The 14,245-nt window shown below is 28.6% G+C and overlaps 1 protein-coding gene across 2 annotated transcripts in view; it reads left to right on the top strand.

Annotated features, from left to right (window-relative positions):
* Nup54 (nuclear pore complex protein Nup54) overlaps positions 1-12,838 on the top strand; it is a 44,595-nt gene extending 31,757 nt beyond the window's left edge. Inside the window, exons 1-11 of one of the 2 annotated variants that reach the window (XM_087159338.1) lie at positions 284-413; positions 2,020-2,120; positions 2,212-2,430; positions 2,555-2,626; positions 4,358-4,563; positions 4,647-4,834; positions 5,995-6,191; positions 7,899-8,047; positions 8,536-8,763; positions 11,173-11,280; positions 12,653-12,838. In XM_087159338.1, coding sequence (XP_087015464.1) covers positions 2,063-2,120; positions 2,212-2,430; positions 2,555-2,626; positions 4,358-4,563; positions 4,647-4,834; positions 5,995-6,191; positions 7,899-8,047; positions 8,536-8,763; positions 11,173-11,280; positions 12,653-12,769 — 1,542 coding nt within the window. In that variant the 5' untranslated portion in view covers positions 284-413; positions 2,020-2,062 and the 3' untranslated portion in view covers positions 12,770-12,838. Of the gene's footprint in view, positions 1-283; positions 414-2,019; positions 2,121-2,211; positions 2,431-2,554; positions 2,627-4,357; positions 4,564-4,646; positions 4,835-5,994; positions 6,192-7,898; positions 8,048-8,535; positions 8,764-11,172; positions 11,281-12,652 lie in introns of those variants that run through there. The other variant, XM_087159341.1, reaches the window with a different exon arrangement.
* The last annotated feature ends 1,407 nt before the right edge of the window (positions 12,839-14,245 follow it).

Here is a 14,245-nt window from a genome sequence, read left to right as displayed (position 1 = left end):
GTGCTGTATTGAACCTCGTTAAACTGTTCTACCGCAAAGTGCTCGACTTCGCACGCTGGTTGTCGGGCTACCAAAACAGGGGAGTCATCCCCTCTGCAGAGGATCAAAATTGTGATGGCATATCTTCGGATTATTCTCAGGGATGTTTCCTAGATCGGCGCCAATAGCCCATTGTACTACTCTAGTGCGACATAAATAAAGTACCGTAAAAAAATGGAGATTGGGTATCCTAATGCAGCATCCCCACTATACCGCGTCTCTTTTTGTCAAACTGAAAGCTCCATTGATGAAATCGGGAAATATGCTCAAGCATTGAACTGCACAGAAATAAGCAAACAAAAGCGTAAATAGTAAATAATTTCAAATTTTCATTTCTTTCTGTCTAAAATAAGCCTGATTATTACGCTTTTGAGGTAATATATTTTAATATTCTTTATTTATGAATAAAAACTTAAATGCGTTTTAATTTATTTTTTCTATTAATACCTCAAAAATTTATTTCCCATTCCATTATGTAGATAATGTCATTAACCATAAAAACCTTTAATTTGGAAGACTTTCGAAGAATTATGTAACTAACTTTTATATTAAACTTAAATTGTCAGATTCATCGCATATTTTATATTCATATTTTCAGCCAATGTAGGCAAATATTGGTCCTATATAAGACCAAAATAAAAGAAATCTAGACATCCTAAGTGATTCCTCGGTGCATATTCATAGGACCCATATTGAGTTCGTTTTAAACCCAACTGACAATAAGATAAAATTGTTACTAGGGTATGTTTATACCCTTATGGTATTTTACCTTTCTGAGGTCATTCATTGCCTTTTAGGACCTTCTTCAGTCCAAAATTACTCATAAACTGCCATTCAGTACCTTCAATCACTGAAATCTATAATATTTTATAGATCAGATATTAATAAAGACCTTTTGAAGATCAGATTTTATAGATTTCTAAAGTGAATGTTGCATAGTTAAATAAAACTAAAAAAGAAACTAAGAAATCTCACATTTTTTTTCAAAAATTTCACTTAGTTTTTTCTTTCACAAAGCTCTTCAATTTTTTTGCTTCCAAAATTTTAGTAAAACACTGTGACACTTTTAACTAGGACGGGAAATATTGTGATATTTTAACAACTGAGACTTTGTTTTAATTTAAGATTGCTTATTAATAATTATTAATTTGACCTGATCTATAAATTTTTAATGTAGATTAAACTCCAATTAAATATCTAGTCTCTCTTTACTAAAGTGAAGGCAAAAAAGCCTCCCTATTTAACTGATAATAAATCCCAAATAATCTTTATGACCAAGTAAAAAGAAGAAAAAAAAACCTTTTGATAAAATGTAATTTTTTTTATGAAATTTTTATTCAAACATTTTGACGTCATTTAATAAGTTTATGGAAATACATAACAGAAATTCTTTTTGTTTATTCATCAATGCTTTGCTTATTCTAAAATCTGTTATTTAGAAAGAGTTATATTTTCTCCTGGAAATGCTGGTTTTAACTTCTCTAAATCTTAATTTGATTTACTTTGTAAAAATTAACAGCTGCTAATGGAAATAATAGTAGCATCATTGGATGGATGGAAATAAGAACGTATGCAAAACCAACTTTTTTGGTTGCTTTAAATTTTTTGGGACTAGTTTTCTAAAAATATGATTTTTAAAATTCATTGTTCCTGGGCACGCAAGTTGGACGAATCCAAATTTTGCTGCCTTTTTAACAGCTGAATGAGATCTGTCCAATGTTCTATTCATGTTATTGCATTTTAAAATTGTTCCATTAAGTAGATGCAGAAAACTCTTATTTTTCGTTTTGAATCCCATTGTTACAAAGAATTTCAATTTAACAAATAGAATTTTCTGTGTCTGTGAATTCATTAAATCAGGGACTGACTGTATTTAAACTTGTGTTAATCTTTTGAAGTTTTCCTTTTCCCATTCCATAAGATTTACAGAAGATCTCATTCTATACCATTATTTCTCTTTACATATCTTTTGTATTTCAGATTAACCTAGTTGTACACTTTTGACTTTTTTCTTAACACAAACATGGCTTTTAGCTTTGGAAATCCTGTTAGTTCTGCTCCAACATTTGGTGCACCTTCAGGTCTGATTAATTTTTTATATTACATTAAAACTTCTATTACATTTAAAAGTTGAAAAAAAGTCATAGTTAAAATTATGTAATTTTTCTTTAGCCTTCGCTTTTGGAAATACTACGGCTCCAGCAAGTTCAACTGGTTTTTCTTTTGGAGGACCTGCAACCACTACTGCAGGTACAGGTTTTGCATTTACTTCAACTCCTTCTACACAACCATTTAATTTCTCTGGTATTGGAACAGCCACAACAACTGCCTCTTCATTTGGATTTGGAGGTTTTGGAGCTCCAACTACAACATCATCAGGATTCTCTTTTGGTAAACAAAATTCTAATCATTAAAAAAATTGGTTTGATTCTAAGGTTACATTTTCTTCTTTAAAAAACTTATTATTCAATTTTTTTTTTTTTTTTTTTACCTAAATAAGTATTTGTTATTTCAGGGCAACCAACCAATACATTTGGAGGAGGTAGTGGATTATTTTCTACTAGCTTGCAGCCCACAAATTTAACTGGTAATATTTCCTTTGTCATAATGAATCAAACTTTAACATTTTATTGTTTAAAATGTTATTAATTTAACATTAATTAGTTTAATTATTTTTATTGCTTTGCTCCTGTATTTTCCCCCTCAAAATTTGTGTTATTTATAACAGCTGCCCTTTTCCCATTGATAAGTGAGCTGCTAGCTTTTTAGATTTTTTTTTTTTTTTTGAAAAATAAATGTTGAAATAAATTGAAAATTGAGAGCAATTTTAGGCTGAAACTATCTAGTTTCTGTCCAGAATGACATATTAATTCTCTCAAAAAGGGCAAGCAGTGTCAAAAATCCCATTAAGGTTTTATTAATTTTAATTTCTTGTTTTTGAGTGTTATTACAGTTGTGACTACTAAGTGAATACAACGAGAAAATATTTCAAAATAATTAAAGCAATTAAAAACAATACTTCCAGTGGAAAAACACGCTAAGCAGCTGAGAATCCAAAAAGAATTGAAACAATGAAAAAAAAATATGACAACCGAAGCTGACGTCTTCAGGGGGTACCAGCTCCGGAAACCTTAAATGCAAAACCTTTTCTATCGAGAGAGCACAACAAATGTTTAAATTGCTCTCTCTGTACCTCCAAAGGTTTTGCCAAAGTCCAGGTAGAGAATACAATACAAAATACATAAAGCAAATACAGAAGTATAAATTCAAGACAAATACATAAGAATAGTACGCACAAAAGCTTACTTGAAACATAAATCCAAAAACCAAATTACACTACTGACCGCCAGGCAACAACTAAATTGAAATAAACATAAAAACAGCGCCCCTTAATTTGCTCAGAAGGAAGGAAAAAAGGACAGAAAATTTTCTCGCTCTTTATTCTGTCCTTTTTTTTTCTTTCTTCTGCGTAAATTAGGGGGCATTGTTTTTATGTTTATTTCAATTCAGTTGTTGCCTGGCGATCGGTAGTGTAATTTGGTTTTTGGATTTATGTTTCAAGTAAGCTATTGTGCATATTATTTCTATGTATTTGTCTTGATTTTATACTTCTGTATTTGCTATACGTATTTTATATTTTGTATTGTATTCTCTTCCTGGACTTTGGCAAAACCTTTGGGGTACACAGAGAGAGCAATTTAGACATTTGTCGTGCTCTCTCGATAGAAAAGGTTTTGCTTTTATGGCTTCCGGAGCTGGTATCCCCTGAAGACGTCAGCTTTGGTTGTCATATTTTTTAATTTTTCATTGTTTCTTTTGAATACAATGAGGTTACTTTCGTTATAAAATAATGTATTTTTAAAATTTTTTAAACATTTGTTTTTCTTTTACTTAATTCTGACATGTGTACATTATGTATATATTAGTTAGTGGGCCTCGGATTTTTAAATTTTTTTATTTTTTTTATATAAATTTGTGAAAGTGATGTTTACCACAACTAAAAAGGTTGAGAACTGCTAATTTGTTCCATTGTTTCCCAATCTGCTACCATGCATACTTTGATCTAAAAAAACTAACGATATGAACTAATTGGTTAAATTGATGTTCTAAATTGTTTTACCGTATCTATTAAAATATTTCATGTCAACCAGCAGTACGGCCAGGCCAGTAATATGACCCCACTAGTATGACACACCTAGAAGACTGGATGTTGAATAATTAATAAAGTTGAATAATTGAATAATTATAAAAATAATTAAATGAAATTTTCATTCAACTTATTTAAAGTACTTATTTTATATTTAACTCAAAATTTCAGGTCTTACAGCTCAGCCAACAGCAGTTGATAATGTGACATGTCTTGTTACTGCCCTCAATCGACCAGCATTGTTTGGAGATGAAAGAGATGCCATAATAGCCAAATGGAACCTTTTGCAAGCTTCTTGGGGAACAGGAAAAGGCTATTATTTTCCCAATGCTGCACCTGTTGAATTCACACCTGAAAATCCATTTTGTTGTTTTAAAGTTTGTTTAATTTTGATGTTTTATTTTTACTTGTTGCTAAATCCTTTTTTAATTGTTTTCTATTTTTTTCTATTTTCTATTAGTCTGTGGGTTACATGTGTTTACCAACTGCCAAACCGGAGGATTGTATAGTTGGCATTGTGTTTAACAAAAAAGATCAAGAGATAGTAGCTCAACAGCAGCAAGTTATTGATACCCTTCACAAGTGTTTTGGCAGTAAACCTACAATATCTGTTACTGTTGATGGTATTAAAGCTTTACCAGATGACAGGTATATATGCCATCCACATTATTTAAATATTCAATCTTCAACTTTATAATAAATGAAACAAAAGGAAAAAATTATTATATGTTATTTTTCTATTTTTGGACGCTTTTGTTGAAACAAGATTTTTTTTTTATGCACTAATTCCTATTCTTGTTGTTTTGCAGACAAAAATTTAAATACTTAATGTCATCTTTTTGGTAGAAATGGTTGAAATAATAAGTTAAATTTTTTTTATTTCCTACTTTAATCAGTGCAATACAGCGCCATTTTTTTTCTTCTTCGTGCAAATGTTTATTCTAAGGTGTTAGTTATGTCTACAATCAATTTTTACCCTGTACTTACTGCAATGCTTTAAAACCTTTTTTTTTTCCATACATATTTGGACATCCTGTATCAGTTGTTCATTGTAAAAAATAAAGTTAAATATGAACTGAAAAAACAAAGTATTCTTAAAATTTAATGTGTTATAAATATATTACTTAGACTTCATTGACAGTGATAAAACAAAATATGAACTAAAGATTATTGTTATGTTTTAAGATTTAATGTGGTTTAAATCTGCTTAAAAAAGTTATCCATTGATGATGATAAAATAAAATGTGAATGTAAGATTTTAAATATTGTTTTGATAATTTAAATCTATTACTTAGATAAACAGTTCATTGATAGTATTAGAATGCAATGTGAATTAAAGATTAAAAATATTGTTAAAATTTAATGTGCTCAATATATTACATAGATAGACTGTTCATTGACAGTAATAAAATGAAATAGGAACTAAAGATTAAAAATATTAGGGTTTAATGTGTTTTAAATCCAATACTTATATAAGTTGCTTATTGACAGTGATGAAATTAAATGTAAACTGAAGATTTAAAGTATTGTTAAGATTTACTATGCTTCACATCCATCACTTAGACTGTTCATTGACAGTGATGTAATGTCCTTACACCCAACAATGATATAAGTTGTTCCTTGGCAGTAATAAAATATGAATAGAAGTAAAATTGCTAACATTCGTTATTATTTTTTTTATAAATGGTTAGTTATTTGTTATCAATACTTTAAAATCTTCTCTCAATGTTTTAATACAGAATATGTGTTTCAACGATTTTGAAATTTGTAAGACATTTTAATAAAACTGGTGCATTCTTGAATTTTAGAACAGAAGTAACCTTTTATTTGTTAGAGAGGATGAATACTGGTCTAACCAGAAGAGTTCCTCCTACAGAGATTTGCAGTTACATGGAACAGCCGACTGTAAAGCCTCAACTTACAACTATTGGAATAATGTGCGTTGCTCCAAAAACTGCACACAGTAAAGAACAGTTGCAACAGTATATTGAAAATCCTCCAGCTGGTCAGTAAAATATTGCAGTTCTTAAATTATGAACTTATTAGTTTTTCATGCGGTAAATGTAGCGTTAAATCTTTAACTTTTTCAAATATTTTTATCAAACTGCTGATGAATCTTACTGGAGTCGTAAATCAATTAGTACAAAAACATAAACATCCTCGTTATCTTCCATGTTTTTTTAAAAAATTGTTTTGAGTAAAACTATGTATGAAACTATGAATGATTATGCTCCTATTGTAATTCAAAATCGTTGGAAATGTAATGGATTGCAATTTTTTTTAATACAAAAGTTGTCTTAGGAATTATATAAAGTTTTCTCTTAAAGTCCAATGTAACATGGGTAAATGCAAACTTTTTCAGTATCAATTACTAGTGAAACAACTTATTTGGCAATATTGGTATAGTTGATTTTCAATTGCAAAAACCTAATACTTTTAGCATAAGATACTAAATCGTTCATAATAATGGAAGTGATAAGAATAAAAAATTAAGTAAAATTTGGTTAAATTTTTTAATATGTTTTTATTTACCATTTTTTATTCATATAAAATTCAGATTTCTAACAATAAAATAAAACTGCAGTTAATTTAAATTGAATTACAAGTATTAGATTCAAATTAATAACATATTTACCATTTTTTTTATTTCCAATGGCCAAAGTTACAGAAAGACCTCTATTACACAAAAGGGGAGAAACAAATGAGAGCATAAAAAAAGAAAAACTTGACAGGCATGTCGAGAAAATAGTCTATGGACTCAATAAGTCTCTTGCGCTCCCGTAGCGGTCACACAGAGGTGTCATTTAGTGCCGGGCAATGGCGAAGGTGGCCTGCACCCATCTTTTCCTGAAGGTCACAGAGCGTGCAGAAAGGAGCTTGTACAAAGTGAGTTTGTTGAAGATGTTTAAGGAGGCAGTCGCGTCCAGTCAAAACTTGTTGACTGGTTTACGTCTTTGCCGCATTAACCTTAGAAATTATTCCACCAGATCTTTCAAGAATTTCCTTCTGTGATTTGGTTTAAAATAAGATCCTTAATCATTTTCTTGATTAGGTGCTCAGCATTGGCAAGAGGGACAGCTTTCCTTGATATTTGTAGGATAGAAACTCCTTGCTTTGCAAGGTAGTCTGCAGATTCGTTACGAGTTATACCGCAGTGTTCCGGGATCCACTGCAAGTCATTTTTCGTAGAGAACCCAAACAGGCGCTGCGGAAATTTTTTGCACCCGAAGATCTTAGAGGAAGCAAGAGTAGTCATATTTAACATGTGTTCATTAAGAACAACACATCAATGAACTATGTAAATTTCAATGACGAAATTCACAAATTTAGTCAGTGAAAAATTTGATTTATTAAAATTTAATAATGTAACAATATAGTATGGAAATCAAAAGTCACAGTTCAGAATTCATTCGAACATTATTTTATTTTATTTTCTGTTTAAACACAAATAATACAAGCTTATTCTTAGTAGCGACATTAAAACACTATTTGAACTACCTGCATATTTGGAAATAATAATATAATGTACTACAAAAGAAAAAAATCAAATAATATTAATGATAATAAGGATTTTCACATGTACCTTGGTTAAAACAAACCAAGCACACTGTTAGTTAAAAAATATATATTAATAAATTTTTTATGTGTTTTATTTATTGTTTTTATCTTTTTGATTATTTTTTTAAAAATTTTGTTGTGTATAATCTCTTAGGAATCGAACCTATAGTTTGGAAACAGGCAAATCTTGACAATCCTGATCCTGGCAAACTTATTCCTGTACCGTTGATTGGTTTCCAAGAGCTGTCTCGTCGTATGAAATTTCAAGAATATGAAACAAAACAACATCAAAAAAGATTGGATGTAATTTCTTTAATTTATTATTTTAATCAGTATAGCGTGTGCAATCTTATTAATATACGACATTTTTCTTAAAATTTTAACTGTTTAATAAGTGCTCCTTGAACTTAACTTTATTTTTGTTTGATTAGTGATCTATTGTTTGTTTTTATAAGTAAGGATTAATTTGTAATTATAATAAATTGTTTTGCACTTTTTATAAATAATCAGGGGTTTGCTTTTCAGATAATTTTTTTATTTCCAATTTTTATTGTCAGGCTTAGCTTATAACTGCATATAATTTAAATTTAGCTAGTTTGAGTACATGATATTATAAAGTTATAGTTTCTTTTTTGCCTTTGAATATAAATTTCAAACATTTATTTATATATTTGATTATTATTTATTTATTTTAATCTTCATCATCTATATACGTTTATATTTAAAGAGTTATTTTTTACTAACAATATAATTTTGCTGTCAGGTAGTAAGACTTCTTCATTTAATTACAGATTATATCTGATGATATAGTAGAACTTAATCGCAATCACACAACAACTGTTGCCAAGATTGCTGAACATAAGCGAAAACTTTTGGAATTACAGCATAGAGTTTTAAAAGTATTAGTGCATCAAGAAGTTAGTAGAAAAATGGGATACAGTATTCAAGCAGATGAAGAACAACTGCGAGTAAAACTGGAAGCTATTCAAGCAGAACTTAGTGCTCCAACTCAATTTAAGGTTTTAAATTTTTTCTTACTTTAAATTTAATAATTTTTTTTTCTTTTTTTTTTTTTTTTGAGAATTTCTTATTTCTATTAAATTTATTTTCAAAAATTAGATAAGTTTGAATTATTAATAGTGTTATATAACTAAACTCATTTATAATGAGGATGAAGCAACCTTGTCGATTTGAAGAAATAAAAGCTGTAATCAGGGCTTAATCCAGGTTTTCAATCCCAGTACCTATTTTTGTGAAAAAAATTATTTTTGTGAAATTTTTTTTTATTTTTGTGAAAATTAAGTATTGATAAAAAAAAAAAGCTATTTTTTTTTGTAATTGTTTTGCTCTTCAATCATTGGTTTCGTAGCATTTTTAATACACTGTGCCTCGTTATGAACTGTGACGGTTTTTTCAGACGGCGACTGTTGTGATGGTTTCTCCTCAGTTTTTTCAGACTGAAAAAATGTTTTAATTGATTTCGTTCCTATACTATCGATCATGCGTAAACGCTTCATATAATAATCGCTATTCCGTGAGCCACCCGCTCCACTTAAATTTCTTCCTCGCTTCATTATAAAAACTTTTCATAAATCTTGTTAAAAAATACGAATAGAACACGTTTTATGCTAAATCATAACAAAAACACTTGTCTGGGAAAATGAGTTGAGTTGTTTACGCGCTGGCTCAATTTAGCCGGTTGCCTAGTATAAAAACTTCACCACTCACTCCGATTGAATGGCGTATTTAGGAGAAGTGACGTCAGCATATCAAGCCTGTTTTCGAGCTAGTGCGGTTGCGCGGAACGCCGTCCAATGGCGTACCATACGGCGTTCACTGTGAATCCACTTTTCCGTGAACCGCTCGGAAAACTATTCAGCACTTTAATTCCTTCTAACTTTCTTTTTTATTTTCGTGAAGATGCGTTTTTTTTTCAAAGTTTGTTGAAGTACTGATTTTTTTTGTGAAGGTACCGATTTTTTTTAATAATTTTGTGAAGGTACCAAAAAACGGTACCAAAATCGCCCTGATGTAATGAACAAAAATTCTGTAAAGATATTTTAAAAAAGGTTGTCTTTTATTATTTTTTGTTTACACTGAAGGGGAAAATGTGAGGGTTTTGTTTATGATTTAACTTTGTGCCTTTAAAAATTGCTAGGCATCTAACACTTATAGCTTTAATTTCATTGTCTCCTACACTGTCATGTTTTGATAAAATAATGCAACAGTAAAAATAAAGAAAAGATCGGACATATGTTCACAAACATTTGTGTGGAAAAAAATAAGATTCCCCCACAATTTCTAATTCATGTGTCACATTGCTATAACGCTGTGCTTCTAAACAAGGCAGGTGAGGGACATTACATTGTATCTTTTCATTGCTTAGCTACATTTTTTTAAATAACTTGAATTAAAAGGAGTTTTTTTAAACACCTTCAAAGGAAAGGAGATTTTCAAATACTTTTTTCTGATAACATTAACAGAATAATTTTCTTGAAGTTTATGAAAAGTTTCTCATTAAATAAAGACAAAAATCAAAGAAACTTCATTTGCTGTAAATATTCTTTTTTAACGGTTTTGGTTAAACAAATAATCTAAACACTGTGAGTAAGTTTATATCTTCTAGTATTGTCTTACAGGATTGTTTTCCTTACCTGTGTTCAGACATTCAGGATAAAAAAGATTTTGAAATATATAAATCATATCTTATATGCATATTAATTTGTATTGCAACTAATTTTGTGTATAAACAGCAATATTTCCGAACTGTAAAATTACTTGCTTATTTACTGCAATATATTTAATACTTTTAATTTATAAATTGAAAAATTTGATATTTTTTTAATCTTTTCAAGCATAATAAATTTTAGCTTGTTAGAGTATTAAAAATATGAACATATTTCTTGTTACATATTAATATGTAAATAACTAAATTATTGGGTATAAATTACATATTTTTATTTCATTTTGCAAATGTTTCTGAGGAAAGGTTTCTGAGTTTCAAATTAATGTTAAACTTTTTATATTTACAAAGTCGAATTTCGTAAATTATGCTAATATTGCTGATCTGAAATGTGTAACAAATTAAATAACTTATTTTTTTAAACTATGCTGGTAAAAAGTTTTGGAAAGTTAAAGAACTTTTTAGGTATCAATTTGTATATAAAATTTATTTTGTACCTTTAATTATTTTATTGCATGCATATTAACTAATAAAATAAATATTGAAATGTATATTTTATCAATTAAATTAATACATTTACTTTACACATTTAATAAATTAAAACTAGATTTAAATTCGTATGCAAATTTTAAAAGAAATATATAAATTGTATACAGAGTTAAAAAGTAGGACTGTGTGTTTGTTTTTATCAGTTTTTCTGAAATTTCTAAATATTGTTTTATGACGTGATATTATTATTAATTAGGGCCATTTGAAGGAATTAACCTCTCAAATAAGAATGCAGAATCAGACATCAACGTTTGAAAGTGAACGCTATAGTATTGATGAAAGAGCCAAGGAAGAAATAAAAGAGGTAATAATTGATTCTCAAATTTTATATTCAACATGCTAATAAAGACTTCAAAACGATGATAGCAGACATAATCTTATATTTTGCATCACTGTTCATCATTTGATTAATGAAATCAATAAAATCCTATCCAATAGTAAAATATTTTATAAGAATTTTTTTTCTTCAAATTTTAACAGACATATTTGTATTTTAACCTAAAAACATATAAATTATTTTAATAAAAGTGTATTTTTTGTTTGTTCATCACTGTATTTTTCTGTTTTGTAGTGTGTAAGGGAATTATAATGTGTATGTCAACTATTGTTTTTCAACTTTAATCAACAATATTTTTTACCTTGCTTTAGACACCTGAGAATATTGTATTACTACAAAACTTATTTATAGTAATAAAATATTTTTAAGATTAATTTTATAGGCGTTTTTATGATAGCTCTGCATTTTTAAAAGCATCTCTGAGAAACATAACTTTTAATGTTTTATGGATAATTTTTTTCCTAGGAAATATTTTTTTTAGCATTAAAGTTTTTTTTGTTAAGTAAAAAAATAAGTTTGTTAAAAATTATTTGTAATTTTTGTAAATTTAAAAAATAAGTTCGTTAAAAATTATTTGTTTTAAAAAAAATTACCTAATTAATTAAGAAACACTTCTTTCCATATTCTTTTCGATAACAGATTACGTTCAGAACAAGGTAACGACGGCGATCACAAAGTCAGTCCCACTGAAAATAATCTACAAAAAACGATATCAAGTTGCGACAAAGAAAAAACTATGAGGCGCGAAAACGAACATGCGAGATTACGATATATATTCTCAAAACTATGGTTCTGATTCTACCACTCATCAATCAAGGCCATTTCAACATAACGAAACGAACATCATATTCCACAGTGCGAGTCGGTATCAGTTACAAAAAGATCCTTGCGCATCTTATATCTATACATAGTTTTGCTCTCGTTGTCTTTAGTCTACCGCTTAAATCAGATTTCTAATGTATCGCCTGTAACGAAAGTTGTGTATCGCCTTGCTGATATATGCATTAAATCCATATGTCGCGATACACCGATTTATAGCCCAGTCCTATTAATAACAATTACTGTTGGTATATTCCTACAAATCAAATAAAAATTATCCAATATCAATATGTTGCATATTTATGCTAATTCTACTACCATTATCAGAGATAAGGATATCTCTTAGTATTAAAAATAACTTGGTCCTGGTAAGAAGAATGCTTGAAATACTTTCGGAAAGTGTTGCATTAACTTAGTAACTGTTTATTTAAAATAATCACTTCCAGTTAACTTGATTTTGATATCTTCTGTAATTATTCTTTACATATTCAAATAAATATTTTAAAAACTTTTTTTATAGCAACTGCTTTCACAGCAAGAAGGTATTGCACTTCTAATAAAGATAATCAAAGAAGATCTGTGGGAACTGAACAAAATTGAGTCTATGATGAATGCAGAAAATGCTAGAAGAAGATGAAAATGTATGAGCATTTATTGTTTTGTAGGAATTGTTATTTAATAAATTTGTCCCTTTCATTTTTTAAAACTTTTTGTTTAATAATTTATTTTTTGTATTGTGTTTATATTCTTGATCTTTTTTCAGGGGGGGGGGGCTGAAAGTTTAGAGTTTAAAACTTCTTCGTTTAACACGTTGTTTGCCTTATATAAAAATGCAAGCATTTTAAACAGTACACATGCTGCTTAGAAGGATTGCCATGTACAGGGTATCCGCGCACCTGGAAAGTCATGAATTTTAGTATTGAACAAAATTTGTCATGAAATGTCATGATTTTTACTGTTTTTTAAAGAAAATCATGGAAAGCCATGGATTTAGGTCTCCGAAAAATCTAATTTTTCAAATGGAATCCCCCTCCCCAATTTCATCCTGTTCCAAATATCTGAATTTATAACAAAATCACCACTCAGTCATATTTTATTCGAATATAAAATGATTTTATCATGTTCTTTACAAATTTTGGTGTTCTTTCAAAAAATGAAAGAAAAAACATTTCTAGAGCGAATTATCTTTTTTTTAACTTCTGTGATTTAAGAATTTTTATTATTATTTTGTTTAATTTTATCAATTTAAAATTCTAGCTTAAGCAAACCAGTCATTGGCAAATTTTTTTTATTCCGAAATGAGAACAAAAAAATCAGGAGTATTTCTTTCCTTTCTGATGAACAAGTAAAGTATCTTTAGAATATAATTCTGCAGAAAAAAAATTTATTTTCATTTGTATTTTTTTTCCAGCTATCTTATTGTTTCAACTCTTTCTTTACTCTGTTTTTAAATTTAAAATCTATAAATATGAAGATGCAGAGTATGACTGTTTTTGGTTATAACTATCATTTCAATTAATGTTATTATAATGCTTTTTTAAATGTATTGTTCCGTTTTTGTCAGAAAAAATAGTAACTTCGTTAAGTCATGAAAAATTCTTGAAATTAGTCATGGAAAATCATGAATTTGAAAATCTAAAGTGTAGCAGATACCCTGCATGTAGAATTTCCATAAAAAATATGTGTCGTACTCAACATGTTAAATGATCTTTAATTTTCATACCTAGTGAATTAAAGATTATTTGAAATTATGTCTTCATAAAAATAAAATATTTACTAATCCTATGGTAGAAAATCTATTTTTTTATTTTAATACTGTACAGTGTGATTCAGTTCAGATGTTATAAATGTGGAGGGGGAGGCAGGGGGCAAATTGAAAGATTTGAGAATTGTATAATAACTCACGATTAGAAATGCTATTGTACCCCGCTACGGCCCTTCTCTTTCATGAACTTTTTGTTCACTGTTTAACTGGCACTTTTGCTTACATAAACTATCTTAGTTTTATGTTTTTAAATGATTGTTGCCAAAATTCTATTCCAATAGGCTTAAAAAAAACTGTTTTAGATAATTTAATGCTTTGGTGACTAGTTTGTCTAGTGCTCAATCACTC

Source organism: Parasteatoda tepidariorum, chromosome 1 (genome assembly GCF_982258835.1).
Source record: "Parasteatoda tepidariorum strain Cologne lab strain chromosome 1, Ptep-v5.0, whole genome shotgun sequence".
NCBI classification, from domain to species: Eukaryota; Metazoa; Arthropoda; class Arachnida; order Araneae; family Theridiidae; genus Parasteatoda; species Parasteatoda tepidariorum.
This window is presented reverse-complemented; position numbering and strand designations above follow the sequence as displayed.